Genomic DNA, 18,647 nt, shown 5'->3' on the forward strand with positions numbered 1-18,647 from the left:
ACCCATCACGGATACCCATTCAATCAGCAAAGTTTGCCTTAAAGGAAGCAAGAATATCATTCTATTTTATATACAATGAAAGATTATTCTGTGATGGTAATACATCTGTCCCTCCATAACGTCTTATTTTTTTGGTTGATGGACATTCGTGTCATTAGTTTGAGTTTTTGTGGAGTCAGTTCTTTTGTGTAGCTGTATGAAATCAAGGAGGGTTGGATCCTGAACAGCAAGGGGTGCAAGACATAAATCACCTTGTCAAAGTCTATAAGAAATAGAATATAGGTGTAGAGCTTCAAGCCTGTCTCGGTCACTAAGCGGTTTTAGTTAGGAACCTCTGGGGTCTTTCTGACTATGTGATGTGTTTGGATAGATACTCACTAAAAGTTCACTGTACACTATAAGTGGTCTGATCAGTGCAGACTATAAAAGATTTTATCTTGATGAAATGGCCTTTAGCGATTAAGTTTGTTAAACAGCAGGATTTCTTGATGACTGTTGCTATTTAACCATGAAGGTGCCATGATCTCAGAACCCCTGTATTAATCTGAAGAGGAAGGATGTCTTTGCTGTGAGCTGACATTTGTTTTCCAAAAGTGAAATTGCACCACTTCTTTGTATTTGTTTTAAGCCCATTTCTAATAAACCACTGATTTGTCCAGCTTAGCCCATGAATGTAGTAACAAAGCATCAGATGCAGAGTGCAGTACAACACCCAGCTTGCAGTCACTGCTATGTTTTTAGCCAGGTCTCTGGGTTAGTGGTTTTGGGATTTGAAGAGTAGATGATGAACAGAAGGGATACCAGTAGTGAGCTTTGAGGAATGCAAATTTTTCTTTCTGATGTTGCACCTGTTACTTTAACTTCATGGGTTCTGTCAGTCAATTTGTTGCTGTCCATCTAGCAATATGAGGGTTTACATTTAGGTCTTTGGGTTTATTTGCATTTCTAGTGCAGGGAATATTGTCAAAGGCCTTGGTCATAGGCAGATCCCAGCCTCTGTGATTTTCTGTTGTGGGTGTAGAGCGTTAAGTACTTTTTTTATACAGGGCTTACAAAATAAGATATATTATCTTCCATAAATTTGAAAATTATGTTTGTTAGGTTAATAGGTTTATCATTCCCAGGATCTGAGGTGGGGGAGCCTTTATGGAGAGACATAATGATGACAGTTTCCCATACCTCAGGAACATACCCTGTGGCTATACAGAAGTTAAATCATTTTAGAAAGGGACCAGGCAGGGTTTCATTGGAGCTGTTAATTAACTAGCCAATTATATTGCCAGGGTCCATAGGGGTTGCAGTTTTACTTTTAGAGACTGCAGTTAGGTAATGCTCCATAGCAATCTTGGAGGGGGGGCTTGGGAATTTGTGGAACTTCAATGTCTGCTTCTGGTGTAAAAAATTCAGAGCATTGGTAAGTGTTAGTTCTTAATGAACTGATGCAGTTGAATTTATTATTACCTTTCATACTAATTTAATTAATGTTCTGCTTTCATTTTCCTTATGAGAACTTTCAGATTTTTGCTGACCATATTCATAGAGTTTTTACTATGAGTAGATTCTGATTTATTATAAATCCTTTGTCTTTTATTGTAGAGCTTACTAATGTTGGCAGTCAACCAAGGTGATTTATTTATGTGCACCCCAATATCTGTTTCTGATTTAGACCATTTTGGTCTTCTCTTTTTGCTAGAGGGGAGTATGATTTTTTGGCATAACTGACAGGTGATTCTTCCTAGAGGTTAGAAATCTTGAAACTGAATTTTGGGAATTCATCATATATTAGGTGTTTTTAGTCCTTGAATTCAGAGGTGTTCACTGTGCTAGGTCTACATGCCCTAAAGAGTAAATTACTGATTTGGTATCAGATTTGACCTGAGGTGGAGGAACTATGGGGGTAGTGAAAGCAGGTAGAATGTTAGTGAGGATTAGATATAGAAGATGTTGACCAAACACTGGGCTTGTTAACTACTTGGACAAGGTAGTTATGGGTTATTATGTCAAAAAGTCGTACTTGGTCCATAGTCTTTGTGGTTTAGGTGCTCTAATTAATCAATATATAGTTGAATTTATCTATCAAAAAGGTATTTTTCTTTATCAGCAGTTCAGTAAGCACATTTAAAAATATTTTGTGGTCCTGTAGGGACATGGAAGGTGACAACAGCAGGCTGTGAACTGATTGAATTGATAATTTCTTCTTAGGGTAATTTAACATTCAACAGTACTTCATAACTGTGTTGATGACAAACATTCATACACTCCAGAGTTTTCAGCAGGTATAACTATGTTATAGGATTATAACATCATAGGAGGTTACTAGGCTATTGACCCATGGATGGTCATCTCTCGCCTAGCTGTTTCATCCCAATGTAGTACCATTGACAGTCTAGTCAATACCTAGGATTGTATATAGTAATAACTGCTGAAACCCAGAAAAGAGGGGGTGCTGTCTTTCCCTTAAAAGGACGTCTCTGCTACAAGACAGGGATGGATGTGCTGAGGTTGAAGGAGGGTCTTAAGATCTGTCAATGTGCTGTTTAGACATCTGGCATTGAGTGGAGCAACCTTGACATGGTCTAGACTGGAAGTTAGTGAAAACGTTTTTGTTGTGTCAGACTGTTCAGAAGGTGGAGAGTGTCTGAAAAATGACATTATGGAGGCAATAAATACGTCAGACAGTATGTAGAATCCATGGAGCAAATGATGCAGGAAATTCTTGGTGAAGCATGTTGGGCTGTTAGTCATCTCATCTAAAACTGACATATAATATATCTCTTAAGAAAGATACCAGTAACGCATGTAATTATTAAAGCCATTTATTTTCACTTACAGAATGATAGTTTGGTCAAGTAAATAGTAATAAAAGAGCAGTATACAAATTCAGTACAATAATAACAGTATGAGAGCTGAACCTTTAGTAAAAGGAGTACACAGTATAGAATGGAAAAGCAGGTTCAGATAGGAGGAATAGTACAACTGGAGGTTGGCTGCGATGCCGCACACCATGCACTTCAAGGGTCACTTTCAGTCAATACAATGAAGAGAGGCATATCACTCAACCTTTTAATGCAAGAAATCTGGACAAAGGTTAACATAATGGGGGACGAAGGCCCAAAAATAGAGACGCATATTGCTCTTATAAACTTAGAAAATTGCTTGTATAACAGGATTTGTGTTAGCATGCATTTTCTGAAAGATATGAAGTCTGAAACTTACATGCATGTCATTATTTAGTGACTTCAATCCTTAGATAATCCCAGTGATTTGTCAAAGAAACACAATTTTATGAGGAAAAGACCAAAACTGTGAGGCAAAAATCTTAACATTTTGCGAAAATCTGAACATTTGAGAGGTTGGAAGAGCAGCTGTCTTAAGTGCCACAGAATGCATAGTTCAAGAACTCAAGAGGTCCAGGTGTCACTCAAAGATTCTTTCTAGAGATATACAGAGCTAAGTATATTTTTCTGGCACTTCAGAGTTGTGTACTGTTAATTGTTGCTTGACTAATTTTATATCATTGCTTGCTGACTTCAGAGTTGTGCACTGTTATTTTTGCTTCACTGTATTGTTTTTCAGATCTCTGCTAAAGGTGTTGTCTTTCCCCCGCCCACTCCCTAGTCCTTTCTTGTTGTTTAAATTTGGAGGCTTTTGCAGTTGCCCCCACTGTAGATTTGATCTGGGACACTCCCCCCAACCCAGTCCCATCTGTTTACCTCATTCTATCTAATAGACTTCTTCTGGACTTGTTTTTAGTAATTTTTAGTTTAATTGCATTTTTTAAACTGTTTGGTCTAACATTGCTACATACTCAAGTGCGCTAGCTTGCACTGCATTTGAATTGTTTTTACTGCTGTTTTAGCTACTTTTCTGTATTAAAAAAAATCTAAGCCAGTTTCTTACCTTTCCTGTAACTAGTGTAGTCCAGATTCAGATTTACTGTATCCAGGACTGTATGGTAAACTTCTGAGCCCTCCAGGCCTTCTGTGTTGGAAGGAAACCTTCAGGCTTATCAGTGGGAGTGGTAAGCCCTAGGCAACCCATCTACCACATAAGGAATGGTTCTGGCCCAGAAATTGTAGTTATTGGCTGTTTCTGCAGTTTTTCCATCTTCATAGATTCATACTAAGATAACTGCCCTTGTGAGCCATTTTAAGCCTAGCCAATTATCCCTTGTGAGACTTAAACCCTGCACCTTGTGTTTGTAAGACAAACACCTTAACCATTAGGCCACCCTCCCATCTCTCTCAACGTTCTTATTTAAAAGCCCACATTTGCACTTGTTTCCCCCCTTTCCTGTAACTAGTTTAGTCAAGATACAGATTCTTAGTTTTAGCACTTCAATTTGCTTATTCGTGCTCAGCACTTGTTCAGAACTTGTTGTAAGCACTACTAATTACTATAGTACTCAACCTTCCTCATTACCTAGAGGAAAACAGTTTTGGTACTTACTTTTCTCACTTGCTTAGAGAAAAGCAGCTCTTGTACTCACTTTCCTCACTTATCTAGAGGAAAATACTTTTTTATTCAGGCATGTCCAAGGGTCAGCTCCCAGTGTTCTCTCCTGTCTATCTGATGAATCTGGGCATCTTGGGGAAATGTAGAAATTGCCTCATGTACACAGAAAACCCTCTCCTCCTACCACCCAACACTACAACCTGTGAGAGATGCACTTATCTAGCCAAACTGGAAGTAAAGCTGTCTCCAACCAAGACTGAACTTGACAGTCAAGAGGAGAAGGTAAACACTTGCACCACACCACACTCATCACATAGTCTCACTAAATCTACACCACCAAAATCCACACATAGAAACACAAAAACATTCACGGAGGCTCTCAGTAATAATCTGCTCAAGAACAGAGACGTCCAAAGCAGAAATGCAAGCAACCTCCACCCCCCAACACAACCCAAATGACACATAGCCCGCAGACTCAGTGTACCACTCAACCACAGCCAATAAGGCAAAACAACGTACCCAACACACTAGTCATAGATGACTATATAGTCAGGCACACTGATGTCCCACTCACCAGGCTAAACAAGGAGAAGGTTACTGTCAGCTGCCTGTCGGGTGCCAGGATCCGCCACATAACCCACGCACTCAGGTCACTCCACCACAAGTACAAATATGACTCTGTCATTGTCCATGTTGGTGTGAAAAACCTGAGATGTACCTCCCGGGACTACATGGAAAGAGACATGGAAGAACTTTCCGATCTTGTAGCCCAGGCAGGTATGACCGTAGGCCTGAGTAGCATTCTGCCATCACCCAGAATGATACTGCAGTACAAGGACAAAATGATTGACTTCAGCAATTGGCTAAGCTTCTGGTGTCACTCTAAAGGGATCCAGTATCTGTCTGCCTGGGATGACATGGTCGACAGACCACGATGCTTTGCCAGAGATGGCCTGCACCTGTCACCCCTGGGATTCCAGATACTGGCTAAGCTTCTTGCCACCCTTATAGTGCCTTTTTTAGGCAAGGTTCAAATGACAAATTCACCATTGTAACAGGAACAGGCAAGCAAAAACCGAGGGTGATGCTACTCAATGCTAGAAGTCTAAATCTCAAAATGCACTCACTCGAGGCACTCTTTAAAATGGAGAACATCGATATCTGAGCAGTTAGTGAGATCTGGTTCAAGGCTCCAGAGAACACCCCTGCACTACCAGGCTGTAACTCGCACCACACTTTTCGGCCATGTAACCTGGACCAGAACAACAAAGGCAGAGGTGTGCCCATATTTGTTAAGGATATCCACACCTCCAGGCTAGTTGCTCAGCATAATGCATCCAAGGTTATCCAAGTGCAACTAACTCTGGGCAAAACTGCAATCCAAATTGTAGCTTGCTACAGATCACCCACCATGCCCCAGGATTCCCACTCCTCTTTTCTTGATATACTGGAAAATATTAGGGTTCAACCAAACACCCTAATAATGGGTGATTTCAACAACCCCACTATTAACTGGGAAAACTACTCATGTACCAACTCCTTCACTCAATGCTTTCTGGAATTCATAAACTTCAATGCCCTGGATCAACTTATCCACACCCCCACCTGGGGCAACAATATCCTAGATCTAGTCATTACCAACATGAGTGACCGGTGTTCCACACCTGAAGTCAATGTCTCATTGGTCCGATCCAACCATAAGCTAATTACCCTAGATATCCACATCCTGTCCCCACCCCCCATTAAGGAAACCATGGTAAAAAATTTCTCCAAAGCCAACTTCATGCTTCTCAAGACAGAAGTGGTGAACTTCATAACACCCATGCAGATGGACAATACAGTTACGACTATTGAATCCTACACAATTGCACTTTATAAGCACTTACATGAGTGCATGGATTGTGCTATCCCAAACAGAACCAAGATGCTATCCTCCCAAAAAAAGGAAGCCAATCTGGTGGTCCCCTGTCATAAACAAACTGTACAACATTAGGAAGAAACTGTTGCAAAAGAGACTAAAATCCCATGAGTGGAGGAGCTCCCTGGTCAGCCTCAGTAAGAAGTTACGATCCCTGATAAAATCCTCCAAAGCTAGTTAAGAAAACAAAATTGCCACTGATTCTAAAGACAACCACAAAACATTCTATAGCTATGTCAAGAATCTCAATGGCAGCACTCAGATCTGCTCTGAGTTATAGCACAATGGCACTAAATATACAGACCCAACTGATATTGCCAACATCCTGGCAGATAGATTCAGAGCTAACTTTATCCCCTCTCTCACCCCCTAAAGGGGCCATGTCTATACTGGAAGAATGCAAAGTTCCTGTAATCACAGCTGCACAGGTAAAAACCACACTCTCCAAAGCCAAGATCACAATATCCATGGGACCAGACAACATCCCTGGCTGCGTTCTACATGAACTGCAGAATATACTGGCACCCCACCTAAGTACCATGTTTAATAATAGCCTCACCTCAGGCTTTGTGCCCGCTGAATGGGGCACAGCGACGGTTGTCCCAGTCCACAAGGAGGAGCCATGATGGACCCCGGGAACTACTGCCCCATTAGCCTGATGAGCCTGGTCTGCAAGACCATGGAGTGTATCATCATGGAACTTATAAACAAAGACATTGGTAATCTCCAAACTCTGGACCCACCCAGTTCGGTTTGTTAAAGGCAGATCATGTCTCCTAAACCTGATAGACTTCCTTGAAGCAGTTACCAAAGCCGTAGACGAGGGTAAGGTGGTTCACACAGCCTTTCTAGATCTTGCCAAGGCTTTTGACACCATCCCCCACTCTGGAATTATAGATAAACTCACAAAACTAGGTATAAATCCCTACGTCACAGGATGGGTTGCCAAACTGGCTCACTGTCATAACCCACACTGTGAAAGTAGCAGACTCCAAATCTGACTTCAGACCAGTGACAAGTGGAGTACCACAGGGTTCAGTCCTGGGTCCTCTCCTGTTTGGTATCTACTTCTCTGAAGTACAGGCTAACACAGAAGGTCTTTGGCTAAGGAAGTTCGCAGATGACTGCAAACTAGGAGCCATAATCAAAACTCCTAACGATGTGGACATACTACAAAAGGGCCCCACTGAGACAGATGCCTGGTGTCAAAGCCATGGCCTCCAGCTCAATACCAAAAAGTGCATTGTCATCTCCTTTGGTAAAAACTCTGTACTCATGAACTACAACATAGGCGGTAGTATACTTAACACCGAAAGTGTGATAAGAGACCTTGGGACACAGGTAGACAGTAGTCTCTCCTTTGATAATCACATCGCCACAGTAGTCAGGAAATCCTTCTATGTGGCACACCTCATCACAAAAGGTTTCTCATCTAGAAAAAAAGAGGTCATTGTTCCCCTCTACTCATCACTCATTAGACCCATTATAGAGTACAACACCCCTTTTGGTATGTACCTCACAAGACATCTACAACAACTGGAAAGGCAGCAGAAATACCTTACAAAGAGGATTACCAGCTTCAAACAGATGCCCTACGCAGACCGTCTCAAAAAACTCCAGGAAGTATAGATATCAACAGTTTGAGGAGTAGGTTTGGCAAAATGGTTAAGATCTTTACCTCATAAACACAAGGTACAGGATTTGGTTCTGATGTTTAGTTATTAGCGAGGCTTAAAATAGCCCTTTAGAGCAGTTAACCTAATATGAATGCATGAACCTATGTTGATGATAGCTATGAACAGGTGTGGGAGCAACAAGAAGCTGTGATGGCAACAACAACAATTTGAGCAACTAACTTGTGAGCAGCAACAACAAAAGAAAAGAAACAACAGACATGTACAATGAAGTGTAGCTGAGCTGGTAGCAAAAAGGACTGAAAATAAACAACAGTCACAGTGTGCAAAACTCCATGAAGCTTAGAGTCAAGTTGCAGTACGAATGGCAACCTTTAGCTACCATGGAAACTAGGCAATGAACCGAGATGAATGTAAGGAATGTTTAATAAGTTATAAACCCTTTAAAACACAAATCTGTCTGCACAGTGTGGCAATCTCTACAGCAGCGTATAATGCAGCAAGGTCAAATCTGGTTAGAACTGATTAATAGGATAACACTCCAGAGGCAGGAAAACTGGGCAGTGCAGCCACTGACAGGCCCCTGAAGCACTCATGTGTGCAAGCAGACAAACAAACTGAAACTTTAGCATATTTTACAAACACGCACACACACACACACACACACACACACACACACACACACACACACACACACACACACACACACACACACACACACACACACACATATGCACACAAACACACCGAGTTTAGACCAGATAACAGACCATGTGCTATCAAAACAGCTGGTGCATGCACACAAACAGATACCTAGAATGAAACTGCAGCTTATAAAATGTACACATCAGTGTATCCCACACAATAAACTTTGCACTATTGACAAGTGGTCATTGTAAGGCTTTAACAAGGATTACTGGATCCTTTGTTGAGAAGCTCATGGGCATCAGATGGCTGATCTCATTTTTTTTCCCTCGTTATGGTGATATGATTTCCAGAGCTGGACACAGAACACTATATGACGTCCTATCAACTCTCTCTAAAGAAAGATAATAACTACTCACGTCCTGCTACTGAAACTCTTTTCATACATCTGTGTCATCTGTGCTTTCTTTGCTGCGTTGTCGCCCTGTTAACCTGATAATGCTTCTTCCTGTATGCCCCTGTATCACGTCTGTCTTCCTAGCTGATTTTCTCCATGCCAGGCCGGCGATATTTCATTCTCTACATCCTTGTTTTCTATTCTGTCAATGCATCTTGGTCGAACTTGAAAGGACAAAAAGGAAAAACGACAAAGCGGCATATAAGTGAATTCTTTCCCTGGGAAAGAAATCACTTGGCTGCTTCCATTACTTTTCCATTTTCGGCACTGTAGTGTGATCTCGGAGGTGGTATATTTAAGTAGGGGGGTGTGGGGGGGGTGAAGCCCCTCACTTTATGCAATGTTTTAAGGTATTTTTTTTTTGGAACAGCGATTTTTATCGCTGTTCTGAGGTTTCGACATCGTAAGCTTTCGCTTACATGGGGTCGATTAATCATCATTCGCTTTTTTAAATGTTCGATGATGTAATATAGACCCATGTTACAGCATCACTGAATAATAAAGGCAGACTGCCATATGAAGGGAATACATTAGCAGATGAGTCAGGACAGACAGACAGACAGAGACACAGCCTCTCAGCCTTTGCTGCATTTTGGGATTCCAACATAATCAAACAGAGGCATGGATTTAGGAAAATGTATGGGCATTGTTTGTGTATTTATTGTGAGCTTATATTAAAGGTATATGTGTGACTGCAGGTGTCTCACAGGCATTCTTGCAAATGTAAATAATGTTTGTTGTTGTTTCACTGTTTTGTGTTTTGTCCATCAAAAGAACCATAGCCCTTCAGTAAGCAATAAAGTGAAAGAAAATAAAATGTTTCTGAATTTTTTCATAATGATGTACATATATTCAGATCACCAAAAAGTGATTGATGACATTATTTGTTCTTTTTCCACACAGGGGATCAAAATAATAAAGAAAAGGTACGTAGACACAATGCTTTTTTTCTGTTTTTATTACATCTGCCCATTTTAAATGCAGCAACACATGCTATGTCTGAACTTTACCCCCAGGGCCATGGAAGAACATAAGTTTAATGAAAGGGAAGGCAATGAAGATGACAGTCTGAGTTTGGGGGAATACAAAGGCCCTCTACAATACACAGCTTGGAAGGAAATGCTGTCTCATGTCAACCCAGGTAAGAAACACATCTCTGCACTGTACAAAGAATGTTCTAGTGGAGGTCTTATGCTTTAACCAGAAAATAGCTTTTGACCTTTAACTTAAATCTGGAGATATATGAATTACTATTACAAACCGATGCCTGTAACACATGATTAAAAAAGCAACACCAGACATGCCAGAATACACGGAAGAAATGACAAAGCTAAACGGAGACTAAATTAAAAAAAAAAACATGTGACAGTTACTTAACAGTGCTTGCTTTGTTTCACAGCCATTGAGGAGTAGCACCTTAACCCAAAAACCTCCACAGACAGCAGGGGATGTAGGCATGAACACCTCCCCAGACAGCAGGGGATGTAGACATGAACACCTCTTCTGACAGCAGGGGATGTTGACATGAACACCTCCCCAGACAGCAGGGGATGTAGACATGAACACCTCTCTAGACAGCAGGGGATGTAGACACAAACACCTCTCCAGACAGCAGGGGATGTAGACATGAACACCTCCCCAGACAGCAGAAGATGTAGACATGAACACCTCCCCAGACGGCAGGGGATGTAGACACAAACACCTCTCCAAACAGCAGGGGATGTAGACATGAACACCTCTTCTGACAGCAGGGGATGTAGACATGAACACCTCCCCAGACAGCAGGGGATGTAGACACGAACACCTCTCCAGACAGCAGGGGATGTAGACATGAACACCTCTCCAGAGAGCAGGAGATGTAGACATGAACACCTCCCCAGACAGCAGGGGATGTAGACATGAACACCTCCACAGACAGCAGGGGATGTAGACATGAATACCTCTCCAGACAGCAGGAGATGTAGACATGAACACCTCTCCAGACAGCAGGAGATGTAGACATGAACACTTCTCCAGACAGCAGGGGATGTAGACATGAATACCTCTCCAGACAGCACGGAATGTAGACATGAACACCTCTTCAGACAGCAGGGGATGTAGCTGTTCTATATCAGTCCACTTATTGGCTTGAACTCCATTTCTATTATATGTGCATGTGGTAGTTTCTCCAGTTTGGGTTGATCTATTGCATGTTCAGTTGTGGAAGAGGAAGAGGATAGGTCATGCACACCTCAATCTCCAACAGCGTCTGCCTCTAATTTTAGGTCAGACGTACCTCTCTGGAAAGCAGCAATAATCTCTTTATTGAAAGAGACCTGAAGTGGTTCAGTTGTGCTTGTACCTGCCTCTTCTAAGGGGGAATGCAGACTCCTTTCTTGAAGGGGGACTCAGGGAGTCTGTACTAGGATGCAGTCATGAGTTATGGAGACTGGTCACTGCTGAGGTGTGCAAGCTGCTGGTGTGATTATCAGGCCCAGACACCACTGGGAATCTGTGAGGGAGTATGGTCTATTTTCCAGGGAGACATGAAGTGGTTTTTCATACTGACTAGGAGAAATTTGGCCAGGGCACCAGGGAACCTCCTCTATCTTTTTAGTAACACCCATGACATCTTTTGCATCCACCTGAGTTGCCATCCAGTAAGGCAGATGGAGCCTCAGTTTAATGTGCCATCCAAATAATGGTACACTCATGAGTATAATGTGCCATACAAATAATGGTACTGCCATGATTACAGCAAACAGATCATGCTGCACTGCAGTGTTACCATTTGAAAGGTTAATCCAGCTACTTTGTATAGGAATAGAACCTGCAGCCTGCTGATATTCCCGCACCAAAGGCAAGTTTGCTACCTGCTGAGCTACTGAGTCTGCTAAATCTGAAATGCTGTCACCACCCATCAAATGACTCATGCCTCTAACTTGGGGTTCTTGGACATCCAAATCACTGTTAACAGATCCAATTGTTACTTCACTGGGCAGTACATATCCCCATCAGTACCACTGAAAGGTCATGCAAATTACCTTAACACCATTCAGTGGTCAAATATCAAACAAAATACCTCCTTCCTGGGAGACTAGAATTACACAGGAATTAATTGGCACACTTGCACCTCTACAAATGGATATGATCAGCATTCCCTAGACCTTGTTAATACCAATGCACTGGAACAAGTTGGAAAAATACCCACTGGAGGCTCTAACATCCTTGACCAAGTTCTTACTAACCTAGTTCAAGTATGCAAAAACATAAATCTCAGAGGAAGTCTGATTAAGTATTTTATGTATTTGGATGACAATGCCTAATCTAATCATTTATTCTCTGGTTGGACTCATGCTCAAATTTATGTTTTCATAAGTTTTACTTTCATCTTGATGAAAGTTTGCAAGTGCTTACTTGTTTGGTTAATAGTCTCAGCCTGTAACAGATTAGATCTGAGCACGAATTGGTCATCTTATCTGTCAAGGTTAATGGTATCATCCCCCCACCAAATCAGACTGTCTTTAGGGACTTCACCTGAGAAAACATACTTCAACTTGCAGAGTTATTTGTAATGTTCTCAACAGTCCCCTACAAATGGACCAAACTGAGAGGGTTGCCACATTCACATCTGATTATCAGCACCTAAACAACTGCATTATAAAGTCAGTACCACTCCACCATAAATTTAAAAATAACTTCATGAATAAAGTGCTCTGGTGAAACTCCCATATTAATTAACTGTAGGCCACTGAAACTGATGCTTGTTGACCCTAGACCACCAACTAAGCCAGGACCCCACCATATCACAATCATGGTGTGTTCCATCTCTTATGTATCATTCCCTGTTTGCTGTCCAACCCTTCCATCACCAACTGTCCACCCTTTATTTGAGCGTGTCTATCCACTGCCTTGTCCAAGTTTTGAGTGTATGCCACCCCTCTCTGTCTGTGTCTTTGTTCTACATTTGTCTGTTTGCCAGTGCTTCCTATACGTCTCCCCGTCATACCTATTGCCATCCCACGGTAACTTACTCATCTACTCTTCATTTTTAAAACTTGCAAAAATAGCTTTAGCCTGTAAAACATACCCACATTTCTGACATCATCATTCACACCTCAGTTATACACTTCTGTTTACCTCTGTTTGTTGTTCTCCACTTTCCTATCTAATTTTTGTCCATTTAATGCAGAGCATGGTTGCCACTTTGCTGTGTATATAGACTGTGATGAGCTGTGATGGTATTCTTGTGTTTGCTTCTGGCTGCACCTGTGCACCATTGCATAGCACATAGCAGTGCACACTGATTTCTGCATGCAGTGTGCCATAACTCTCATATCCTTCACATCAATCATGTTTGCTGCTGGTTGCACCTGTGCACCATTGCGTAGCACATAGTAGTGCACACTGATTTGTGCACAATAGATTGCCATAACTCTTATGTCCTTCACATCAATCATGTTTTCTGCTGGTTGCACCTGCACACCATTGTGTAGCATGTAGCAGTGCACACTGATTTGTGCACGCAGTGTGCCATAACTCTCATATCCTTCACATCAATCATGTTTGCTGCTGGTTGCACCTGTGCACCATTGCGTAGCACATAGTAGTGCACACTGATTTGTGCACAATAGTTTGCCATAACTCTTACATCCTTCACATCAATCATGTTTTCTGCTGGTTGCACCTGCACACCATTGTGTAGCATGTAGTAGTGCACACTGATTAGTGCATGCTATTGTGCTGTAACTGTCATTTCCTTCACATAGATCATGTTTGCTGCTGGATCCACCTGTGCACCATTGCATAGCACATAGTAGTGCACACTAGTGTGCTGTACCTCTCATGTCCTTCACATCAGTCATGTTTGCTGATGTAATACTGCTCCTACCACATCCTCCAATAATGCTGCTCTTTATGTTACCATGGTGACTGTTTTCGATGCAGTCTTTTCCTTGCCATGCCGGCATTGCCCTATGCCTGCAGCACCCATAATTAGCTATTTGGCACTTTGTGCAGCATGTTCATTGGATGTTAGCACTGCACATGCACACAACACTTGTTTATGAATCCCAGGGCACTAACTTCATTGTAGTTTTATACACAGTTAATAGGTATACAGTCTAAAAGACCACTGAGGAACCTGACTCAGTTTTCCCCAATTGTCCCAAAGTACTGTTTGGTTAAGGGACTTGCCCAAGGTTATACAAGAAGGTTGTGGGAATCAAATCCTGGACCATGGGAAGCAACTTGCTGGCAGTCTATATCCTTGATCCTCTGTGCTAACTGCCATACATTTACGATGCATATTTATGTTTATCATTTCTGATTTCTCTTGGGTTAGCAGCATGCTGACTTTTGAATTCCAAAATTTGCTGTCTAATACTTGTTTTTCACCAGCAACATCTTCTTCTCTTCTGGCTGTTCCCATTAGGGGTCACCACAGCGGATCATCTGTTTCCATTTCTTCCTGTCATCTGCATATTGCTCTGTCACACCAACCACCTGCATGTCTTCTTTCACCATGCCCATAAACCTTATCTTAGGCCTTCCTCTTTTCCTCTTACCTGGCAGCTCCATCCTTAGCATCCTTTTCCCAATATGCCCATCATCCCTCCTTAGCACATGTCCAAACCAACGCAATCTCGCCTATCTGACTTTGTCTCCAAACCGTCCAACCTGAGCTGACCCTCTAATATACTGATTCCTAATCCTGTCCATCCTTGTTACACCCAGTGCAAATCTTAACATCTTTAACTCTGCCACTTCCAGCTCTGATTCCTGCCTTTTTGTCAATGCCACCGTCCCAAACCCATAAAACATAGCTGGTCTCACTACCCTCTTGAAGACCTTCCCTTTAACTCTTACTGGTACCTGTCTGTCACAAATTACTCCTGACACTCTTCTCCAACCATTCCACCCTGCCTGTACTCTCTTCTTCACCTCTCCTATACACTCACCATTACTCTGAACTGTTGATCTCAAGTATTTAAACTCATCCACCTTCACCACCTCTACTCCCTGCATCCTCACCATTCCTCTATCCTCCCTCTCATTCACACACATATAGTCTGTCTTAGTCCTCCTGACCTTCATTCCTCTCCTCTCTAGAGCATATCTCCACCTCTCCAAGGTCTCCTCAACCTGGTCCCTACTCTCACTGTAGATCACAATGTCATCTGCAAACATCATAGTCCATGGGGCCTCCTGTCTCATCTCATCTGTCAACCTGTCCATCACCATTGCAAATAAGAAAGGGCTCAGAGCTGATCCTTGATGTAATCCCACCTCCACCTTAAACGGATCTATCATTCCCACTGCAGACTTCACCACTGTCAGACTACCTCCTATATATCCTGTACCACTCTTACATACTTCTCTGCCACTCCTGACCTCCTCATACAATACCACAACTCCTCTCTAAGCACCCTATCATATGCTTTCTCCAAGTCCACAAAGAAACAATACAATTCCTTCTGACCTTCATTATATTTCTCCATCAACACTCTCAGAGCAAACATCACATCTGTAGTGCTCTTTCCCGGCATGAAATCATACTGCTGATCACTAATCATCACCTCTCTTCTTAACCTAGCTTCCACTACTCTTTCCCATAACTTCAAACTGTGACTGATCAGTTTTATCCCTCTTTAGTTACTACAACTCTGCACATCACCCATATTCTTAAAAATAGGTACCAAAACACATTTTCTCCACTCCTCAGGCATCCTCTGACTTTCCAAGATGTTATTAAACAATCTGGTTAAGAACTCCACTGCCATTTCTCGTAACCACCTCCATGCTTCCACTGGTATGTCATCTGGGCCAACAGCCCTTCCATTCTTCATCCTCTTCATAGCTGTCCATACTTCCTCCTTGCTAATCTGTTTCACTTCCTGATTCACTATCCCCACATCATCCAACCTTCTCTGTCTCTCATTCTCTTTATTCATCAGCCCCTCAAAGTACTCTTTCCATCTGCTCAACACACTCTCCTCGCTTGTGAGTACATTTCCCTCACTATCCTTTATCACCTTTACCTGCTGCACATCTTTCCCAGCTCGGTCCTTCTGTCTAGCCAATTGGTACAGGTCCTTTTCTCCCTCTTTAGTGTATAACCTTTCATACAACTCTCAATATGCCTTATCCTTAGCCTTCACCACCTCTCTCTTTGCCATGCACCTCATCTCCTTATACTCTTGTCCACTTTCTTCATCTCTCTGACAATCCCCACTTCTTAACCAGCCTCTTCCTCTGTATACTCTCCTGTACTTCCTGATTCCACCACCAGTCCTCCTTGTCCTCCTTTCTCTGTCCAGATGTCACACCAAGCACCTTTCTAGCTGTCTCCCTTACCATCAATGCTGTAGTTACCCAGCTATTTGGTAACTCTTCACTGCCACCCAGTGCCTGTTTTAACTCTTCCCTAAACTCCACCTCACAATCACCCTTTTTCTGTTTTAACTCTTCCCTAAACTCCACCTCACAATCACCCTTTTTCAACTTCCACAATTTGATCCTTGGCACTGCTCTCACACTTGTCCTCCTCTTCTTGATCACCAACGTCATCCTACAGACCACCATTCCATGGTACCTAACTACACTTTCCCCTGTCACCACTAACATACTATAGTCAATTCCATGTGGTGTTAAACACAGTACCTCTGAATGGTTATTCTACGTGTTGCACCATTACAACTTTATTATACTTTTGTTGTTCAGGTTTACTTGTTTCATTTCTGCTTCAGGTTACCCGCATTCTCACTGTAGCCTTTGATCCTCTGTAGAACCCTTTCTCTGCTTTTCAGAAAACACATTTATATGCCTCTACATCTCCAGCGTTTGAGTTCATTTCCTTAACCTTTTCTCACAAAAAAAAAGCAGTCAACTTTAGACTGGATTTTAGCAAACAAGCCCACCCTTAGCGACTTAGCAGGGTGTCTCCCCGATTCCCTCAGTGATCATTTCCCGACCTTCCTATACAGAAAACGAGTCCAGACCCACATAAAATCACCCACAAATACATCCGTAGCAAGATAACATTCTCTGCTCCTTTATTTAATCACCTTCTGCTATTTAACTGGTCTCCACTAAAACACCTACAACTAGATAAGGTAGTACAATATTTAAATAACTTTCTTAACATACTTAATAATCTTACTCCCACATCAGGAAGGTTAGGTCAAAAACCAAGCCCCTACCCTGGCTAACAGCAGATACCAAGTTATTAATATAACACAGGGAAAAGGCATGGGCCACCTACCACACTTCCAGAAATAAGTCTATCCTCACTAAATATCAACAGCTTAGAAATTTAGTTAAAAACAAATCAGGAAAGACAAACAAGACTACTTCCTGTGCTGTCAACAGTTACACCATAACAACCCCCCAAAATTCTGGCAAAGCAACAACAATCTTCGCAACCCTGGCTGCTCCTCTATACCAGCTCCTACCTCCTCAAACAACACCGACTCAATTTCTGCCCAATTCAACTCTCACTTTATTAGTACCATTACGTCTCTGCTAGGTGACCTTCCCAGCAAACCTCCTACTCTCCCCTCTCCAACCATAAATCATCCCACCCCTTTCCCTTTTTCTCCAATCCAAACTAGCTACATACATGCTCTCCTAACCAAGCGAAAACCCTGCTATCTCGCTGCTGATCTACTTCCAAATGAATTCCTAAAAATAGCAGCTCCCTCTATTACCTACCCCATATCAATACTGATAAACCGATCCATCTCCAAACAATATGCCCCAACTCTCTGGAAAATATCCCGTATCATTCCCCTTCACAAAGCTGGGTCTGTCAAAGAACTTACAAACTATCGCTCCATTGCCATCCTTTCACCCCTTGCAAAAATACTTGAAACATGTATCCAAAATCAACTCCTCCACCACCTTCTGACCCACAACCTATTATCCAGCTCCCAGCATGGCTTTAGACCTAAACAACTGCCTATTATCTTTCAACAACTCCATTAATCACCTACTAAAGAAAGGACAACTTGTCTGTTCTATCTTCCATGATATGTCCAAAGCTTTTGACACCGTGTCCCACCAGCTACTACTTAACAAGCTTTCCTCTTTTGTTCTATAGCCCACATCCCTGAACTGGTTACATAGCTATCTCTCTAATCATCAGCAAGCTATGAAATAGGAAAACAATCGTTCCCCCCTACTTCCTATCTCTGTAGGCATACCCCAAGGCTCCATTCTTGGCCCTCTTCTCTTTAGCATATTTACCAATGACTTCAGCTCCTCAACGGATCATGCCACTATTGTCCAATATGACGACAACTCTACACTTATCTGCTCAGCCTCATCTTCCCAAGAACTCCAGGTAAAAATGCAATCTTCCTTCCTAGACATTGAAAAACATCTAGCCAAACATCAACGTATTCTTAACCCAAACAAAACCAAGATTATACTCTTCTCAAATAAAAAATCGACTCCTTGCCAACCCCCACTCTCAATCCTCTCCTCCAATGGAACCGGGTTACTTCCCTCCAACCAAACTAAACTTCTAGGCATAATTGATATGCATCTACAATTTGAT

At 42.1% G+C, this 18,647-nt stretch overlaps 1 protein-coding gene across 1 annotated transcript in view; it reads left to right on the plus strand.

Annotated features, from left to right (window-relative positions):
- The window catches only part of LOC122798670 (zinc-binding protein A33-like), a 184,559-nt gene that overhangs the window by 102,471 nt on the left and 63,441 nt on the right, over positions 1 to 18,647 (plus strand). The window contains exons 3-4 of the mRNA XM_044067763.1: positions 10,013 to 10,035; positions 10,126 to 10,250. Of these exons, the coding sequence (XP_043923698.1) occupies positions 10,013 to 10,035; positions 10,126 to 10,250 (148 nt within the window). The remainder of the gene's footprint in view (positions 1 to 10,012; positions 10,036 to 10,125; positions 10,251 to 18,647) is intronic.

Source organism: Protopterus annectens, chromosome 3.part1, assembly GCF_019279795.1.
Source record: "Protopterus annectens isolate FY-2018-M chromosome 3.part1, PAN1.0, whole genome shotgun sequence".
Taxonomy (NCBI): domain Eukaryota; kingdom Metazoa; phylum Chordata; order Ceratodontiformes; family Protopteridae; genus Protopterus; species Protopterus annectens.